Genomic DNA, 21,988 nt, shown 5'->3' with positions numbered 1-21,988 from the left:
GTGTTTGATTTAAACTGCTGTAATCTATAATGATTTGGCAATCGTGTTCTTAGAACAGAAGACATCCAACGAATGTCTTTCAATTCACAGGAATCAGAAACGCCACTGATCTGTGTTTCACAAGCACATTTCAAACGGCCTTAACATTTACAATTAAAATATCTATTTAAATACAAGCAAAATTAATTTAAAATGCAGCTAACAGTTTTAATTATTACTGATGCTATTTAAATTATTTTATGTCGGCCTTCTTTTTTTTCTCCAACCGCACACAATGACATTAACATTACAGCATTAAGCCATTTGTATGTGTGCGATTAACACGCCGAAATATATTTAGAAAACAAGGATTAAGAATCAATGTAATTATGTTAGTTACAAAATAAAATCTGCCTACAACGTACCACTTTAAAGAAAAACATCAAAATGATAACATACTAGCTATATTATTATGCCGGTAGCTATGATACAGTACATTGTAACATGCAATAACTCGCTTTGCATCAATAAATCATGCACATTCTTCTTTTTAAATATAAAACCGTAATTGAAAATACCTTCTGCACCCTCAAGAATCCAAAATCCAGCTTTGAATAACAGTAAAATAAATCACCAAAGAAAGACAAATGAAGTAATTCAATGATTCTGTAAGTGTAGCCCAGCAGCGAAATCAAAAGATCTCCTCCCCAGCAACACAATCCAATCTGCGGCCTACATGACAACCACCTCGGGAGAAAAAGAGAATAAAAAACTAATTTAAAAAAAGAGCTGAAACCTCTAACAACCCCTGGGTTCCGGTTACTGGGGTCTCTACGGTTTCGTGTCTTTGTCTCGGTCGGTCACATTACATGCCGCTGATTCTTTTGTGGAAATAAACCCACATCTTCCAGAGCTACAGCATACCGTGCAGCTCGCAGGTCTCCACAGGGATTTCGGTCTGGGTTGGATCAGTCAGTTACAGAGAGCAAGCAGCACGCCTGCGCGACGTGTTACACTGGGCAACAATAAACTGCAAACTCCGGGAGGGAAATTTAAAATACAGATAGCACGACTGGAGCCAATACTGTAAAGATGTAACCCAGACAGTTAATACTGTTTCAACACCATCAATTGACAATTAAAACGGAGAATGTTATTGTTTTTACATACAGTCGCCTACTTTTTAAAAAGTTTCTTCTTGTGAAATGTTACCGGTATAGCAAGCCACTGTAGTGACAAATAAATATATGTCTGCAAGGAAGTGTGTGTTTTATACGTGTCCAGCCGTAAGGTTGCACCAGGAAGTAAATGTGGGTTTCTACAGTCAGGTAGAAATAAAGTAATCGGCTTACTTTAAACACCAGCTATCCATCAATTTCTTTTAAGGATAACATATTAGTAATTTAACAGAAGTTCGGTTTCGTATAAGGAACAGCTGTATTGGCGCTATGCTTTAGTGCGAGAGGTCCCGGGTTCGCCCCCACCCCACAGATATTTCTTTTTTTTGAATACAGGGGTGGCCTTAATAATGAAAATAAATTCACATTGCGATATTGTTAATGGATACCAAGAAAACAACTGATTATTGTAATAAGTTGAACAGGTTCTAGCTCTGACTAGGTAGGGGAGGACTGGCGATGTTACGACCAGAATTGATCTTCTTATTAAAAGAAAAAAAAAAACATGATACATTTGGGTGAAAACAAATAAATGTACAAGAACACATGTGTCAGATAATATACTATTATTATAATATACTATAAAACAAGATCATGTCTGACAAGGGTGAGATTTACACAGTTATTGCAGCTCAACAAACAACCACATGTGAGTAAAACTTTCTACTTTTATGACTAATTCTTATAATATTTATTTTCAGTGATGTTGCATGGTGTGAACACTGGGAGGCCTGCAGCTTGAAGGGGGTATATTATAATTATGAATGGAGTTATTGGCTTCATGATAGTGTTGTGTTTGTGTAGTTGCTAATTATGCACAGGCCTTAAAACAATGAAAGCATCTCCCACTGTTAGGGATAAGAAGTCTATGGGAGGGATCTTAACCTATGATGAAGTAAATTGCAAGCTAGGAGGGTTTTTTTTTTTTAAGAAAATATGACACTTTGTATCATAACACTAGGAGAAGTTTATTTAGCCCTCCCCAAATTATACAGTGACTATCTAGTTAGGCCCTAATGTAAGTCTGTCAATGGCAGCCTCAAAGGTACATAAGAAAAACCTAATAAACGTGGCAAACCTGGGTAATATGGTAGAACCTCGGCAAAAGCAAGGAAAAAACCTGCAAAAATACCATGGTAAGCTTTTATAAGGGGTGCCACTGCTATGCTTCCCCACTTCTGATTACCGATTGTTGATCAGTTAGAAAACATGGCAAATAATAAGCCAAGCAGAAACAACAATAGAGACTCAGAGAATACGCATACCATGCTTTTAAACAGGTAAGAAATAAAACATTAGGGAAACATACACGGCATTAAGTATCTGAATGGTATTTAACCCATCTCAAAGGAATAAGGGTGTCATTGTCGTTGAAAACAACGGCTATTAAAAGCTCAGGTTTGCTGATGCTTGCATTCTTTCAATGTATACCAGATCAGAGCTGAAAATAGCAAGCACTATTCTTTAAATCAGTCAGGCTATGGAAAACAAATGGGTTTATTTGTGAGATCAAAAGAAATGTACTAGTCTGTAACTATCATATTTTAATGATTGTTCAATGAAGAATATAAAAGTGCATGTAAGCATATTGAACGTCCGCTGTTTTTGTCATTCCTAAAACTTAAGATCCTTTTTCGCAGTACAGTGTATCAGATATGGAAAACTAGATCACTTGCTTGATTGGTAACACACATATCATCCTATGATTATAGCAAGCAAAGTTATTTTTATTACAGACAAGTTCAATTGTATTTACTGTATGCGTACTGTGGTATATCATAGATACATGTTCCCTTGTTTATCATTTTCTGTTTCAATCATTGCATTTAGGTTACTTTTTAATGCTCAGAAGGTTAAAGCACCCCTGTGGCTTCAATAGATAATAATAATAATAATAATAATAATAATAATAATAATAATAATAATATCCTGCACTGTTGGTCAATTTCACTCCAGTGGCTTAGCTGCAATCATGTGACCTAAAGAACAGGAAGGGCTGAGGTATCAGATACATTTTACTAGCTTCTTTCAGTATATCTAAATATCTTTACTATTACGTGTTTAGTTATAAATAGAATACACAGTGAATCTGAAGGATACCATGTGTTGTACAGCTGTCTTCAGATACTGGTTCAATAGAGCACAATAATGTATTGACTGATAGAAGGATTTTTCATACAAGCTCCTGTAAAGCAGTGACTAACAATAGCTTGCCTTCTTCCTCCAAATCATATTACTTCCTAAATTCACCCTTTACTGCTTAGTGTCTTTTATCATGCAAACGATGATACCTTTTTCAGATGAGGGTTTAATATAGTACTCCAGTTTATTAACATCCATCCCAAATAAAATCTGTGTGTGTCACGAGCAACATTAGCCTGGAGTTAAGACAGCCTTTGTCTGTGACGCAGCAGGTTTTGTAGCTGACCCACAGCAGATGCTCTCTGATTCGTATCCAGTAAACGTCTACTGCCAATGTTGCATATCTCTGTGTGTGGAATGGTTTTGCTACTGTCTCCATGGCAACCACAACATTAATATGGCCTTTTAGGAACATGACATCCAAAGGAAGGAATGAGAAGAAAAAGGTCTCCAAAAATACAGATTTTGTTGACTTATATGGTAAATCAATTAGAGGATAATAATCTACTGCTATTAAACTCGACTTCTCTCAGTTCTCTAAAACTATACCCAAATATTAACCCTATGTTGATATGTTTTATGCAACACAATAAATTAAAATTTAATAAAATAATTGTTTACAGGAATATGTTCCAAACTATGTCAACAGCTACACATCACCAGAGGAATCAGAAACTGACATGTGTGTTACAGTAAAATTGAATGTTACCTGAAAGTAATACATGGCAATGTAAGCTAGAACACAATTGCAGATATACTATTTTAATTAACATACAATATTTAAAGTGTGTTAAAACGCTAGGATGGAATAATGTTTTTTTTTGTGTTGTAAAGGAGCGTGGCTAACGTTGCATGTCCCACAGAGATGTGTCAGTGTATAGTGAAAGGAAAGACAGTGGGGCAGAGTTAAGTGTCATCTAACCCTATGCGTCTGCACCTTGTTAAGTGATAAATATTAATGTGTCACCCTTTGGTGGTGCTGGGATCTTTTAATAGCATGGAAAATGTTATCACCCTTGATGAAACCACAATGATCTGGGATTTTTGTATTCAATTAGTGCATGATTGTATATTCATTTTATATTCATTGTTTTAGACTACAAATAAAATGCATTATAAGGCGGTTAAACATATATAAAAAGATATCCTATCTATAGTGACCACACTGAAAAAAAATCCATATACATTGTATACTGTTAAACACATATATATTAATAATATATATATATATATATATATATATATATATATATATATATATATATATACGTTTATTAGAATGATGTGGAAAATGTGGATCCTTATGCATGTCTGTCATAATCATATTCTTCAGATTTAAAAATCATCTGTTCAAGAACGCTTTTATTTGTGTGGTCCATAACGATTATTTTGACATGTATAGTAATGCTAAAAAACCCAGTTTGGTCTTTCTCAATGTTTTCTAAGAGAAAGACATTAAAATATTGTTTATAAGGTTCTTTAAAGTATTACTACATATACCACCATTGTGTTTTTATAGTTATATTTTTTGAAAATGTTAAATAAATCAAAGGGTAAGGAAAAATAGCTGCAATACGTATTTGTGCGTCTGACCTGTAAGCAAGAGGATTACACTTGCTACAGTTCCATCTGCTTTGGCAGATTTAATTTGCTGTATAATTACCCTGAATGCAAACATGAGCTTCCACTTAGAGAATGCAGCACTGCATTACAGACGCTGAAGCACAGTTCTGACCAAAGCATTCCCTGCATAAACAGTAACAGCCTATGGGTTGGGTTGGGGGTCATGAGTTTATTGAAGATAAAACACTAAATCAACCAGCAGGGGGCAGGCTTGTTAGAAGTCATTTCACGCTGACGCTGTAATGATGTAATGGTAGACAGAAGATTACAGATTCTTGAAAGGGCAGTGTTGGTTGTAATGTGTGAGGATCACAACAATGTACCTTTTGTTAAAACATTTTTTTTCATCCAAACAGCAAGGCATTTCAGGCTTAAAAGGATCACATTGTATATTAATCATCAAGTAGCTCTTTCATTGTTCGATATATGATTGGATAATTTAAAGGAACTTCAGTCCTAAATAGTAAATACAACCTGCAGATGCATACATCGGATTTTCTGATCATCAGCAACGAACACCTGCTGTGTTTGTATAATGAATCTAAAGTCAGGAATAAACAGATGCAAATGCATTGCATGCTTCTACCACACTCTCAAGTATACAAAGACAAACTGCCCTCTAGTGGTGTGAAATTGAAATCTTTTTTCTTTTACTTTTTAATCCCCCTTAAAGGTGACATTGGTCTTACTTATTGTGATACACTTCTCAAGACTTTTACAGCATAAAATAATAGGACTCCATGAGTAACAGGACTCCAGCTGAGCATTGCATCTGTCTTCTGTGCTGCACATATAATAGGAAACTGTGAGGTCCAATTATTTAACCCCGTTATTCTGCCCAAATGAAATGTTGCCTCACCCCAGCAACCCACTCACCGACCTGGAGCACTGAAGAGCAACAGCCAACCGCCAGCTGGGTCAAGCCACATGCCTCTTTACACCTGCTGAACCCAAGCCACGGAACCCAGGAGGAGAGGCCAAGCCTGACCACTAGGGTTCACTGAAGCACAATGAGGTTAACTATTCCAAGACAATACTCCTGGAGCACAAAGGTCAATGCAGTGTTCTCTGTGGGCTCCCAGAAAGGTTCAACAGGAATCGCACTGACAGCACTCACTCTGCGCTCCACCTGTAGTGCTTTTATAGTCACTGGAGACCCATATCTATACCACTCCTGAATGGCAAGATTAATGGTGTGTTTATTCATTAGATTGCCAGCGCTCCAACACAAGCCTGCTTACGCAGCTGTCTAACGGAAACAGTATTACAAAGATAAGATGTTTGGAATTAGCAGGTGGAAATGGGATTAACTGGGCAGTTAGATGGGTTATTTGGTGATTTGCTGACCCCTGGTATTCTGTATGATATGATAATACAGTACCATTCACAGACATGGTGTAATGCTTAGTTTATTGAAATGTGCACTTCATTGAACTTCAATCAGTAAAAAGGCTATTTGTTTACAAAGACCAGACAAGGTGTGTCTGACTACTGTATGTTGCAATGAAACCTGAAGCACAACACATGTAGTGCACACTCTGTATTTTAAATTATTAATTTAACAGTCCTTAATTAATAAATCCATATATAAACAAATAAAATAAAAAGTGGAATTTTACATGATTACAGAGCTTCACATATTTCTCTTTCCAGAGTAATATTTCCAATATTGGCAAAATTAATGTGTGTTAAAATGTACAAAGAAAAAAGGTGTAGCAAAGTTCTAGCAAACACATCCTAAATGTATAACATTTTAGAACAATCAATGTATAATGTACATAATGACCATACAAGGTCCATCATTGTACTGATGTCAGAGGGTTCTATTTGAAAGACCTGATCAGTGGCTGTATTTAGACAGTGGTTGATTCTGTAGAACCTCAAAGTTACAAACACATTAGGAGTGGAGGGAGACCTATTATATATATAATATATATATATATATATATATATATATATAATATATATATATATATATATATATAATAGATAGATATATCAGCAGTTTCAGGTTTTAATCAGCATTTTCAATTGAACGGTCACTTTGAGTATCTATTGTATGTAAGGAGCATCATAAATGAATGATGGAGAAACAGCACTTTTAAAAACTTGGTTAACCCAAGTATCTCTCCAGAATTAAATACTTAAAACTACTGTACTTGTTAATGAACCTGTGTGTGAAATATGATGCATTTGACAAACTTAAGATTTGATAATATTACTGCAAGGGTGGCCAACACACGCTACAGACCCTGCGTTTAGCATAGCATTCAGCCCAGTTAAAATGAAAACAGAAAATGATGCTACAAAGCTTCAGAGAAAAATCTCATTAGGTTTATTAGAGTTCCTGCAATTGTACTTTCTAATTCTGTATTCTGCTGATACATTGTATTTATTGTATTACATTGTATTGTAATTCCTACTACAATGTAATATTGTTAGTTTTTATGCTAAATAGATTCCATGTATACGAGCATTGTTTAAGTTGACAGAAGCATCATACAATAATCTGTTCTAAAAGTAAATACTAGCAAAATTAAAAAAATTAAAACACCACACATTGTATATACATCACTGTTTTACAATGAACATGAAATTGCATTGGTGTAACTGAGACTAAAGAATCCTTGGTAATTTTTAAGCTACTCTAAATATGTGGAAAGCTCTGTTCAATGAAGATACCACTGTATAAAGCACCACAGCTTTCCTCTACACAATGTGACAGTGCCACGTTATGGTTGTAAACGTTTACATTTATTTCACAGTTAAACAAAGTAACCTCGATTTGATGGACACAGCAACAACAAAATGAAAAAGAAATATTGTTTTCATCGTCAGAAAGGCTTTTTTTTTTTTTTTTTAAAACAGTGTGATATTTGCATAGGTTGTAATCAGCACTGGTTTCACAAAGCTGGGAGCAGGATCTCACTCTGTGCACCTCAGACTACCAGTCTTCTTTTCAGACACTCATCAGTTTTAGCACTACCCTTCATGAGCCTGGTTTGGGGGTGGGCAAACAAGCAGTGGGTGTATTAGTTTTGCATGCAGCTTGTAAATTCAGTAATTACATTCTTTGCAATCAGATTAGTGTTTTGCAATGTTTCTGCTGTGCCAACCCCTGCTTCTACAGGATACCCACATGATCTTCTATCTATAAAGTGTTACTGAACATTGATGTTCTGCAAAACCTTGACCCTTTGCAGACTGTTGTAGTTGAAGGAATTCTAAGTGTGAATAAGATACACGCAGCAGTTCAGCAGCAAGCAGATTGGTACGGAAGTGTTGAGATAAGACGAGGATCTGAGTTGCCCAAATGAACAAAATACATTCTACAAGAATGCTGCTGCTCACCTGGGAACGATCAGTCAGTGTACAGTCTGCTAAGGGCTCAATAAGATCTAGCTACCATTAAATACTATACAGATAACTCTTCAGTGTTTCTCAAGAATAAAAACAGACTTCCCTTCTATTCATAAATCAGATCACTTTCCATATGCAGCACAAATGTGAAGAAAATACTTTGGCCAACAAACACTCCACTCTATATGAATACTTGTCATGTTGAACAGTTTACACAAGTTATCACAACTTCCTAAACTCATACTCAACACTTTCTTAAAGAGCATTAAATCCACTTATTCCATTATTTAGCACTAGGTAAAATACACATTCCCTTTGATACAATAAATACAGTACATACTGTTATCTATTTAATATATAAGATTTGGTTTCCAAGGTGAGCAATGCATTGATTCAACAAACCTATTTTTTTCTGCACCAAGCAAGGTTGCTCATGTAGTCAAAAGAAAAGCAGTACTCTGGTAACCACATAAGATTTTTACTATGAAATACATATAACACTCAGAAGCCCATATTTAATATCAGGAAAGAAAATAAAATAACAGTATTATTTCCACCGCTGTATTGCTAAAGGACTTGGGAATAACTATTCTGTTCAATTAAATGACTGCTGTTCCTCATTCTGGTTGATTTTTTTTAGTATATCACAGAACATACACTCTGAATGGGAGACAGAAATGTGCATGAACAACAGGAATTACCTATTTAAACTTATACAACCCTTACGATGAATAACATTTATTAAAAATCAGCAATCCTAAGATGTAACCACTAAGGTATTTCAGCATGTGTGTGTGGTCTTCAGAAGTTCAGTATATAATACTTTGGTTTGCAGTAAAATATGGCACGAGCACTCAACACACACGATCGATAGATAGATAGGAGATAGATAGATAGGATAGGGGACAGATAGATGAGCTTTTGAGTATTGCCGTCTCTGTACCGTCTTCTATAAGGCAGTGCAGCCCCCATAATGAAACAAGTGGTTATTAAAGAATACACAGGCCATATTCACAGCCTTTAACTGAGGAGTAATTTAAAGACTGTTTCATGACTTAAAATTGATATTACTCCTGAATCTGTTCTACTGTTGTAAAGAAGAAAACAGTAGTCTAGAGCCTTTTCATGAATATCAAACCTGCATATTGTTCCCCAAAAATAAGTTAGCGCCAGTGTTTCACAATCAGCAATAAAAATATGAATAACTGCCGATCCTTTTGAGTCACAGGGTATATTTAAAAAATCATAAAAATTCACTCATATTCCCTTTTAAAGTCCCACCATTTTTTAATATATATATATATATATATATATATATATATATATATATAAAAAAAAAAAACACTGCATTCATTTACACTTACCAGAGCTCCTGATTGCACACTGTAAACAAAAGCCTTCAAAACCCATAAAACAGACACTGGGACATGTCACGCTAGCTAAGGAAGGAAGACACTTATAAAACACAACTTTTAGTTCCCACTATTTCGGAACAAGGAGTGTATTGTCAGTCGATCTTTTTTTGTTTTGTTTTTTGTTTTTTATTTCTCAGATGTCTTGGATCAATAGAAGGAACAATGCTACAGTTAGGCCAGCATGGAAATTTACCAGAGCTAGTGTTTAGCAAGTGCAAGGGGGATCATACAGCGCAGGGTTGCGTCCTGGCTGTGCAGCGTCGACGGACTGCGCTAGGTATTCTGAAGGGAGTGTAGCATTGGCTCTTGCGCTCCTGTAGAGAAGGGAGGCAAAACCAGCAGGGACTGCTTCTCCTCACCACACTTCAGTGGACCCTGCTGGCCAGGCACCCAGTGAGCTCAAGAGAGGACACCTGCAGGGCTGGCCTTTGTCCTCCAGAGGCCAGTAGCTTGTGGACATCCTCGCTCGAGTTCCTGGGTGTAAAAGAGGAAGCTGACTTGGTCGTGGGATCGGAGGACGCCCACTGAATCTTCTGACTTCGAGTTATGTGGGGAATTGCTGTGGTGACAGGGACAAATTACAACTGGAAGTTCGAAAAATTGGAGGAAAAAATTAATCCCCCCCCCCCCCCCAAAAAAAAAAAAAATTGGGGGTAAAATAACTGGGCACACTAAAATATAAAAAAAATAATAAATAAATAACACAAAAAGTGATTCAATCACAGTAAAAGAAATACAGAAATTAACTTAAAAAAGGACAGCACAAGGTTCAATTAAAAAACGGAATGGGACAAAAATACAACAACATTAAAATGAACAACGGGTATTCCATATGCACTTGGGACAAAATGAAATCAACATTTTGTTCTTTTCAGTGTTTTCCCCCCCCCGATTACCTGTCTAGTCACACTGAACTATCACAAAAAAAAAATACAATAAGGTTGATAACTACACTCAACTCCCCGAGTGTTTGAATTAAAATAGGTACAGTAGCGGTTTATAATTGGGGGCTGAAGTGTATTTTACTTTCTGTGTAGTCAATTTCAACGTTATAATGCCTTCTATTGTTTACTATCAATATTTTTACTAACCTTTTAACAGCTTACCGCATTTATGTACGCCATGCATTCGGAAGACAGAAAACAACAAATTTGAAACTTTCTTACAAAAATGCACAGAAGGTTCTGAGGATTGATATATGACTAGTCTATAAATTTGCAAAACGTGGGCTTGGGTATTTATCAACAAATCTGGACCTGTAGTCATAGTCAGGAGTATTCACAAAGCTGCAGCAAGTCATTAAATTGTATTTCCATGTGTGCTAATGCTTTGTGAATAGAAAAGAATATACTTAAGTGAATCACTGCTTCTTTCACATCCACAAATAACTATCAGGTTCACAAAAAAGAAAACAAAAAAACAGAGAAGAGGAAAGCATTTATTTGACACTGCTACACTTAGAGGAAGATAACCACTATGGTTTATATTTGAACTACCTGAATAAAAATACAAAATACATTTGTGTAAACTTTGATGATGGCGATGATTTATTGTCTCTTAGGCCAACAGAGTTTAAATTAAAACAAGTTAACAACCCAATATTGTTCTTTTTAGAACTGTAACAAAAAATGTTCACGTTGGTTTTTACAAGCGTCTCCTGTATTATAAATAAATCAATCAAACCTTTGTCGCCCCCCCATTTACATGTCACTTCCAGCACTGCATTCGCAAGGCAAAAGTAGAGTCAAATCTACACACACACACACACACACACACACACACACACACACACACACACACACACACACACACACACTTCCCTTATTAAAACAGAGGATCACTGCTGCTTTCCCACTGCACAGAGCCCACCTAGTTTCCAGTGCATGAGGACAGCTTGCCCGCCCAGGCAGGAGGGAGACCCTATGCTCGGTTTAGTGTCTGGAAGATCCTAGATATCTGTAGCATTACAGGCCCCGTCTCTGGATCGTTCATCCACTGAGTACTGTTTAACGGGTTCTCCAGCATGTCTTCAAATGCTGTGAGAACAAGAGGAGGGGGGGGGGGTGCAAAGAAGACAGCTACAGAGTTAAGTCGACAAGAATGAACTTCAGACTTCTACATTTACAATCTTGACACTGGTAAATTGTGATAGCTCTAATTCTGGATCATGATAAAGTAGATTGCTTTGAGCTACATCTACCATACGTACAGAATTGTAAGAGTGAAGTTCAGACACTGGATGGACAGAAGGACAAGGTACTCCACATACAAGATACATATACAGCTGATTCCAAGCGATCTGCAGCTTCAGCAGTGTAAAAATAATGGCATACCAACCACTCCTCCACAATACATTTGCAAATGTATTATGTTGCTGTTTCTATCGTTATAAACTTCTAGAAGTCAATATTCTTCTTGTAACTAAGCTAATATAAGCAGCTCCAACATCTCTACGAACAGATCAGACTTCACAAGGTGCTACATACCTAAAAGTGTTTTTGGGTTGGTAAGTCCCAGCTGTACGACAGGGTTTTCCAGGATGGCCTGAAACAAGGGGCTGTTTGTGTCAATACCCTTATCTAAATCTTCTGGCGAAGGCTTCCTGTCTCCCAGCAACCAGTCACACTGGAATTAAAAGCACGCTTTTAGTTCATTTTAAACACTTGTATTTTCTCAATCATAAAGCTGCCATGTCTCATTATTTTACCCTGCCTTGTTTTATTATTAAGAATATGAACTGATGATTTAAACCTTGGCCTACTATAAAAACAGAAGCCTACATTTTAAATTGTTGTGTCGCGATTGCAAGATAATTGAACTTGTTCTCTTGGTTCTCAATGGTTAACCTGTACTCAATGGTTTGAAATGTCGAGATCAGAGGTTGCCTTATTGCACACAACTATTCATCTTTTTACAAAAAGTGACCCAAACATCTTTAAACACTGTCCCATGTGGAAAAATACTGTGGTTTTCAGCTCTACAGACAAGAGATCCACCCACAAAACAACACGACAGAGAAGGATGACCAGATCTAACAGTGGCAGATGCAAACACAGTTGCCCTTTAACTCAGGTGTCCGCAGGGCAAGTTTTGGCAGCCCGCCCATTAGTTTCTAAAATTGCATCAATAAAATTGCTTTATCGTTTTGGAATGCTTCTCTAAAACAACCCGCCTCTAATATAACACGTGTATTCAACATGTGCAGCCTGCATTGTATGAGTGACATTCCCATTAAGCCGATCACAGCTCACAGAGGTGGTCAGATAGCCAGGGTGCGTTTTCTCCCGAACACGTGCAAGTGCACAGCATACATCATTTTGATTATGATAGCGAAGTGAAGGTTTGTTTAAACTATTTATTTTACTTTGTGTAAAATTTGAAATCAGTTGCCAAAAAGTAAAGTAGTTAGAGATGTCACGGAAGTGAAAGGTGAAGGCGGAACAAGGAAGATTCCAAAATCGTTGGACATTTGATTATTTGACGCCACTGAATTTGATGGCAAGGCAATTACTGATTTGCTGAAAAAATGAAAGTGCTGTGGAGGCCAGTTTTAACAATAGATTGCATGTGCTGCCAAACCTTTTTCAGGTGATGAATTTGTTAAAAGGTGCATGCCTAAAACAGCTGTGCAGTATGCCCTGAAAAGATTATTTTCTATTTGTCTCGTAACATGGTTGCTGAGCAAATTACCGAAATGGCAGGTAGTATTAAACTGAAGGTTTAAAAAAAAGCGAAGGAGTTTTGTCTATTTTCAGTCACCTTGGATGAGAGCACATACGTCATTGGCACAGCTTGCAATTTTTGTAAGAGGAATAACCCAGGACTTTAATGTCACTGAAGAGCTTTTAAGTTCATCAAACATGAACACAACCACAGGAAAAGACTTCTTACTTCAAGAAGCCTTGGAAAGTGCAGAATTACCTTGGAAGAAACTAACTGGGATTACAACAGATAGTGCACCATCTATGATGGTGCACCATTTAGAGTGCACTGGCTGGCAGACAGAGTGCTGGAAAAAATTAAAAGAAAGAAATACAGAAGTACCAATCTTCTTACACTGGATTCTGCATCAATAGGCATTATGTGGAAAAGTTGCAGAATTAGAACAGGTAATGAGCATCGTTATCAAGTGTGAATTCCATCCACAGCAAGGGTTTGCAACATTGACACTTTCATGCCTTGTTAAAGAGCTGGAATCGCAGCATGATGCTTTACTGTATTTTACTCATGTACGATGGCTGAGTCATGCAGCAGTGCTAAGGCAGTTCTTTCACTGTCGTCAATACAGGGTTTCTTGCTGACCTCACCAAGCAAATGAACATTTTAAACAAGACACTCCAAGGGCCAAAGCAGATCGTAACACCAATCGATGAAAAGGTGACCGCTTTCAAAGCCAAGTTGAATTTGTGGAAGCAACATGTCAAACAGAAATGTTGTTCCTTCACTGCGTGCCAAGAGATTCAAGAGCTACACAACAATTCACTTGATGATGAAGACTAGAAGCACTGCAGTGAAAAACTAGCAAACCTGATAAACTAATCTGACTGCCGATTTCAAGACTTCCAGTCTCATCAAAACATCTTTCAGTTATTTGCAAACCTGTTTACCTGTAATGTCCAGCTCTTCAAATGGAGCGGATCGATTTTCAGTGGAAACAGCATCTCAAGGATACATACAACTAAGTGACAGCAAGATTTCTACCAGCATGCTCCAGCCAAATCGTCAGAGCTTTCTCGAAACCATGAGTTTATTTGGAAGCACTTGCATTTGTGAGGTGCTCTTCTTGACAATGAACCTTAACAAATCAAAACACCGCTCCAGGCTTACGGATGAACACTTGGCTGCTGGGTTGTGAGTGGCCAAGGATATACAGCCAGATATCAAGACCTGGTGGGAGAAAAGTGCCAAGTGTCTGGACAGAAGTCATAAAAAAAATTAATATATTTTGGAATGCAAGTTAAATATTGAGACAACATGGTATTCTCTGACATCTTTTTTTTTTTTACTGTTTGAGATTTCCATTTAAAGTAAAATACTCTCTTTCCTCTATTATGTAACATACAGTAAAGCCATAAATATTTCCAAAAAAAATATCTGGCGCATCACACCCACAAAACATATTCTGCTCAGAAAAACGCATAATAAAAGGCCCGCAAATATTTATGGCTTTATAGAATTACATTTGTGATAACAGATTTTTTGTCAGTGTTCTAGGAAAGCTGCTACTAGTTATACCTGCCCATTTTTGTACTATAAAATAAATTACATAATATGTTGATTAACTGATTGAAACCATGCCTGCATACTTTTTGATGACTAGGAATCGTGCAGTGGGGGTAATGTGTTTTGTGTAAAGTTGTACATTTGAGTATATTGGTCTACATACAATTTCAGGTACATTACTGCAGAACTAAATTTGCAGGCACATAATAATGAAAAGTATCAACATATTCCTTTGCTGTTGTAAAATATAAACCATAGTAAAAAAAAAAAAAAAAATGCTGTTCAGTTTAATGGCTCCCTCTGGCTTTTGCAGTGAAAGTCAATATACTATTCATGACAGATCAACTTAAACTGATGCATGTCTGAAGGAAAGTCATTAAAAAAATGATGCTGCGCACAGCCTGCTTACATGGCTGCCTATGTCTCTTTCTTACATTACCCAAGAAAAAAAAAATCGCCAAAATCAATTGAACACTCACAGCCGCATCTTGCTGGTTGTTATTTACTCGCAGGGCATCAACAACTTCTTTTTCATCAAATCCCATTTCCATCAATGCAATGACTGCCTAGAGAAACACAAACCAGAACACAACAAAGATGAGTTTGCAAGCAAATTATACTCACTGGAGCCAAAAAGCCTGCATATTCTACCACTGCATAGGGTTACTTCACTTTCTTTTCAGTAACAAAATACAGAAACTCAATAAATCAATTTCACTAAGCATTTTTGTCATAATACTGTACCATTACTTTTTGCCCAAAGAATACCCTGATAATCAACATTCAATGTTGCATTAGTACCTGGCTGGGTTTCCTTTAACTTTCATGACAGCTTCTACATGATTAGCCATGGAATGCCCTACAAATACATATGCAATGGCCAATAATGGCAGAGTCACTATATATTCAACATAAAATATGATCCTATTTTAAAACAGAAAAATAAACAATAGCATTTATGCTTGTTATGCTGAAGGACTCTAGCTATTAAATATAGTTCAGGATGTATTCAGATAATATTATTTTTTTACTCAGGAAAGCACAACAGATCACATTTTAAGATATATCTATCTTTTAAGATAGATACATCTTTTCTCATCAGGCAAAGACAAAAAAACGAATGATGTAATAATAGCGTTTCTTTAAAAAAATACTTTGGTAGATTTATGCTTTAAAATGTAGGGCCCATATCAGCAGAAGGATTAGATTCTAAAAGCTATTTACTCCAAATCACAAAAACACAAAACCAACTGAAGAAATCAGATTACTCACAAGCACCCAAATTAGATGTGCGAGTCGTGCATTTCTGGTTTGCTAACTTCATTGGATCCGTTCTTACTACCTGATAAAGGTGCCAATCACATTTGGCAGTAAATCGGTTTGGAGAATGTAGCCTGAAAATGTCTTTGGAACAACCTACTCGTGAATCTGGTCGAAATTCTCTTTTCCTTCGGATCCTTTTAAAGATTTCTGTTAGCTCGTCCTGCTTCGAGGATTCAGTGACGGCTTCTGAAGCGACTTTTGCACTGGAAGCTGCTGCTGCTGATAATGAGGATGATGGTATTGAAGCTGCTGCTGATGATGGTATTGAAGCTGCTGCTGCTGCTGATGATATTGACGCTGCTGCTGCGGTATAAGGTCCAGCAGTGGCTCCGGTCGCCTCCTGGCCAGGCACAGGGGCATCAGCAGTGGGATCATCTGCATGCTCGAACAGCCACTCCATCGCCTGCGTCACCGACATACTGCAAACAAAAAGGGAGCACATTCTGCTGCTGCAAGCTGCTTTGAAGTTTCACACACACATCAATTCAGTCACAGCTAATCTTCTCCAGCAGTAAACACAACTGTTTTGCAGCAGCACACTATTTAGTTTAACATCTTTCTGGTAGCTTACCTTGAGTTCAAATGTGACCCATCACTACTTGAGGAAAGTTTTAATTCATCATTACCGGAGTCCTTTCTAGATCTGAAAAGCTAACTGCCGAGGGCGTTGCTTTATAAACAGAAGCGCTTATACTGACCGAACAGCGCTACCTACTCAAAACACCTCTGTATAGAAAGTGAGGGCGAGACCCACAGATACCCACTGATTAAGACGCAGCGCTTTAACAGCTCTGCGCTCTGGGAAGCCCATTTCAGTCAGCTGTCGGAGTGCCACCTCATCCACTCTGTCCTCTTCATCTTCATCCAACATGGCTAAAAGCACGAAAACACAAGATTAGAAACGTACACACAAACCTTCATGGAGTACTAGCTCAGAACACATATTTCAGTGTAACCCTAACATGTTACACATTGGTGTTATAATCATTATATAGATACTGTGACACAGAGTGTGTTGCTGGTACACAAGCATACTTGCCAGGTTTATAACACTTTTATATAGGATTTTATCCCATAAAACTATTGATAACAATTGGTACCCCATTACTTCCACAGAAACCCCATTAAAATGGATTTTAACTGTCTTGGTCAATGCAATTTCAGATTAAACTTGGCAAATAAGTAAGACTTACATTTGATTCTTATTCCAGTTGTACAAATTAAATTAAAATGCAATTATCAAACAAAATTTATTGAATGTGGTGTACTATTCAATAAAGTTCCTAAGCACAATTAATCAAACATTATATACCAACAAACAAAATTTGCAATAGCAATAAATAAAAAAACTGAAGCGCTTCCTGCCAGACCAGTTTCTTTATAATTCACTTCAGTGTGACACTTATTTTATTCTTACCGTTGGCCTTCTTAAACAGGTCTACTGCATCGGGGTTCAGTGCCAGCAGTTTCTGTGCCACTTCAATAAGTGACACAAGGATTTTCCTGAGTTCTGTCTGAAACTGAGACACCAGAAATGAATTTGAGAGAGGCTGTAACAGCAGGATGGTTACAGATTTAGTTACCTTGAATAAAATAAAATACCACTTGATTTAGGATTACTTTATTATCCATGTAGCCACAATAAAACTGTCCCTTTCAAATTAATAAAGTATACAATGAAGAAAATTAATACAAATTTATTGCCTGACATGCCACGGTTTTTACATTGAAGAAGGAAAACACAGTTTGGTGTCAGAGAATATCTGAGTGATTCAAATAGTTATTTAATATTATACCAGCCAGTATACTGTAATTCTGTTCTTTTTTTTGTAACGTTGTACAAAAAACCCCCCCAAAAAAACAGTATGTATGTTTTGATCTAATACATTTCTATAAAATAGTATGCAAAATGTGTATTTCAAACTTATGGTTACATTAGAGCTCTAGAGATCACGGACACAGTTACTACAAGCATTAAAGATGACCTACACAAACAAACAGCCGAGTAAGAACTTTTTAAGCCACTAAGACCTCAAGGTAGGAAACTGTAGAGTAGGTCAATCATATTTTGAAACTAGTACATTTACTACAGTATATTACATTGCCTTGTAAACTGTATGTATTGATGTTAGTTTTTAGTTTTTTTTTTTTGTTAGTTTTTTTTTAAAAACATTCAATGTTTTGACATTGACCCTTATCTTTAAATACAGATAATTAATCTGGAACAAACCTTTTTAAGTCCAAAAAAGGGTACTGCCTTGCATTTCCATGACAGTCAAAAGAAAAACAGAACATTTTCAGTGTTTTTAGGTTTAAGCAGGTCTTACTGCCAGACTGAAAATTCAGCGGACAATTCACAAGCTCGTAAACTACACACTGTACAGTATACTGTCGGTGCATTTGTACTACTATTTAAATATACTAGTTATCCCAGCTTGGCCAAAAAATCTTACACAAAAAATAAATATTTCTTCTCTTCCTGCTCCACGATTGCATATCTTCACCATTGAAGTTACAATAAAAACAGAAAAACTGCTTTACAAGGGTTCTAAAGTCTGTCACTGTAACACAAACTGTGCCTGGATAACTAACCCAGCTCTGCTTTTGTAGTTTCATCATCCACACTCACCTGAACGAATGTACATTCTCTTCAAAATGTATTTATCTTCCACAAAATGATTAGACAGGTGGAACAATGCAGGCAAACCAGAGCAGATAGTGTAGTTCACAAGAAGAGGAGCCTATGAGAATGTACCCCCACCCCCCCATAAAGAATGGGGTATCTAGTCACGCCCCAAGTGCAGTGCAACAACATTACAATTCACCAAGAGAAATAATCCGATTACCATTAACTTACCCAAACGTTCCTTTGAAAGATCCTAAACTCTAGAACATTTCTTGGATTCTGAAGCCCAGGGTGATTTGCTGCTACAGCAAGTACCATCTTTATCAGATCACACACCCTGTCGTGTCATCCAGGAACCTCTAAATATCCCGACACCAAGCAAGGTAGAACTGGTCAATCTGACCTCTAATTATTCTTAGAAGTGGAAGGGGAGCTTTTCATACCCATCAGCACAGTAATATTATATCAAATTCTAAAACCCTGAACATTAGGTTTGCACTGGCTTATGTTTTGAACTCTCAAGTGAGACAATGCAGACTCTTATGAACAATTCCATGCTTATTTAAAAACACAGCCCTTACAAAACTCAGCAACTTACATCTCGCATGTTGTGCTGCGTGACAATCCGATCAGAATGGCGTGCAGGTAGGTTTGCTGTTGCTTTTAAGATGGCTTCTTTGTCTGGAGCTCTTTGTTCCTGCTTTTTCTACAAGGATTAAATACAAATAAAAAAAAACATACAATAACAACAAGAAAAACAACTAGAATAATCTGCTGGGAACAAAATATATATTGCAGTACCCATATCCAACCACAAAATAATTTTAGACACACACAGCAATCCTCTTAGTAAGACGGACAACTAACTAACCCCCTGCATTATTTGCCTTGCTGACATCAGACATACCTTTTTAAAAGACCATAGGGTGCCTTTTCTCAGTCTAAGGCAACAGTATATTTTATAAAGAAATTGTATGATTACTGTAGTTTGGAATGTCATGTCAGACTACTGTAATTATTCTGAAATCAACTGTAAGGTCTTAGTTAGTTACTGACTCTACCATTTTGGCAGCTGCTACAATTCTATGAATACTTTACTACCCCACTGGGCCAAAAACTGTACATAAGAGAGGAAGAAATTTTAAACTTCACATAGGGATCCATTTTGAAGGCATATACAGCTTCCCAATTAGCACCTTACAGCAACACCAAGAAAAGTCACATTGCTATATTTGATTGCACAATATTGCAGTTGGCAACGTATTCTGTTTTTAAAAGCAATGAAAGAAAGTGAACTACCTTTTCCTCTGCAGAAACATCAAGCATCTTGGGAGGTGGAGGAGGGGCACGTTTTTTAATTAACAGCAAGACATCTAGAACAAGAGAAACCATTAGTGTACTTGATATGAAAACACAACCTAACATACATGAGAGCCACCGCTTTGAGAGAGAGAGATGTAATTTATTATAAATGTACCACTATAATGTAAGCCACATACCTTTTTCTTTAATCTTCTCCTCTACTACAGTTTTAGTGTCGGTTAGCACTCTTTCAGAGTCAGCGTGGATAAGTTTGTGATGAGTCACAGTTTTGGGGTCTTCTAGGCTTCCATGAACACACTTGAAGAGAACAGCGAGTATTTTTGTAACGGAACAAAGTTGTGACATACATTCATGATCAATTCGATTCACTTAAATATCCACAATATATATGCTACAGAAAAAAAAAAAAAAAAAAAAAAACGTAAAGCAACAATCCATTCACAAGAAAATAAACAGTCATAAAATAAACAGACCATATGAATCTTTGCATTGCTATAAAAGTTGACACTTGCTCGTGGTGTTTTTACATTTAGTTTAAGCGTGTTTACTCTCGATTAAGGTTGACAGCACCGGTGACCTTTTTAAATAAAAACAGAAAAGCACTATCAACACTGTCAACAATGCGTATCCCCCCCTTAAAATGTAACCCAACAAACGAAATGTCAAACCCGTTATCGGTAGATGAACCTCAATTCAACGTGACAGCACGGTAATAAGCTGACTCACTGTGACAGCATTATGAATATCATGTGATCCACAGATCTGATTATCGAAATCTTACTACAAGTCAAAAAAACAGAATCATTAAGTAAGCAGTAGACTGTAATGCTCGTACGTCTGAACGTAGCGGTAAATTAAATTATAAATAGCATAGACTAAGCCCTCTATATAATATGACCGGGGCCTACCTTAGTGTTTTCACACTATGAAATTGCTGTCACTCTCTATGTCGTCCCACCCCACCCCCTCACTCAGTGCTCGGTTTATATTTTCAAGAAAAGAAAAGCATACGTGTTTCAAGCACATTTCCTTGAGTTTCTCTATGGTAGTGTCATCTGTTACTTCCTCCAGCCACTCTGCTCCTTCCACGGTGCAGATGTGGACCTTCAACACCTTCCCCGCGAAAATCTTCTCCTCCTGCACAAACATCGGTGCTTTCCGCCTGCACAGCCCGGCGAGCTAGTGTCTACGCCTGGATAGAAAGAAAAGCACTCCGCTCTTACTCTATCGCCATTTTAACGCCTTGCCGCTGGGTTCTCGGGTGGCACTGGGGCGCTCTTCTGTTATTTACTGGGCAGTTACTATATTTACCCACCAAGCCAGCTGCGTTGTGTTGTTGCACAGTTGTACGAATTGAGAGATTGAACCTTTGACCAGGAAAAGGCTCATGTGAGGTGCCTTGTGGGAATTGTAGTTCAGTGATATATATATATTTTTTTTTATAAATATGCAGCATCAATATTTCTCCTTTTGCGTGCTACACAGTAAATATAATATGTATCAAACTGAGTTCAATCGTCTCACATTTGGAATACTTGAATTATTTCGTATTTACCTCACGCATATGTGTTGTATATTCTTCAGTTATCGTACTCCAAATGAATGAATGCCAGAAGGACTTTAATATAAAAATTATAAAAAGGCATATGCAAAACCTTGCACGATATTCGGGTCAGTCTATTTTTACACTCAAGGTTAGGTATATGGCGCCATCTGGTGGCCCAATGTTGAAATTTCTTAAGACATCTTCTAATGTCCAAATCTGTGGTTTATTTTTCTTATTTAAATACAATAAT

At 37.0% G+C, this 21,988-nt stretch overlaps 2 protein-coding genes across 3 annotated transcripts in view; both read right to left on the bottom strand.

Annotated features, from left to right (window-relative positions):
- LOC121307513 (calmodulin-regulated spectrin-associated protein 1-B-like) overlaps nucleotides 1–950 on the bottom strand; it is a 22,071-nt gene extending 21,121 nt beyond the window's left edge. For both annotated transcript variants that reach the window (XM_041239697.1, XM_041239698.1), the window contains exon 1: nucleotides 558–950. The gene's annotated coding sequence lies outside the window, so the exon portion shown is untranslated. The remainder of the gene's footprint in view (nucleotides 1–557) is intronic.
- Nucleotides 951–11,115: 10,165 nt separating this feature from the next.
- ubac1 (UBA domain containing 1) lies at nucleotides 11,116–21,546 on the bottom strand. The gene is made up of 10 exons (XM_041239696.1): nucleotides 21,204–21,546; nucleotides 20,369–20,489; nucleotides 20,169–20,242; nucleotides 19,468–19,575; nucleotides 17,661–17,763; nucleotides 17,008–17,116; nucleotides 16,341–16,662; nucleotides 15,400–15,486; nucleotides 12,184–12,322; nucleotides 11,116–11,733 (listed from the first exon to the last, which is right to left on the bottom strand). The coding sequence occupies exons 1-10, from the start codon at nucleotides 21,339–21,341 to the stop codon at nucleotides 11,618–11,620; spliced, it is 1,317 nt and encodes a 438-aa protein (XP_041095630.1). The 5' UTR covers nucleotides 21,342–21,546; the 3' UTR covers nucleotides 11,116–11,617.
- Between the last annotated feature and the right edge of the window lie 442 nt (nucleotides 21,547–21,988).

The sequence above is a fragment of the Polyodon spathula genome, chromosome 56 (assembly GCF_017654505.1).
Source record: "Polyodon spathula isolate WHYD16114869_AA chromosome 56, ASM1765450v1, whole genome shotgun sequence".
NCBI classification, from domain to species: Eukaryota; Metazoa; Chordata; class Actinopteri; order Acipenseriformes; family Polyodontidae; genus Polyodon; species Polyodon spathula.
The sequence above is the reverse complement of the archived record's forward strand: the minus strand, read 5'-3'. Positions and strand labels throughout refer to the sequence as shown.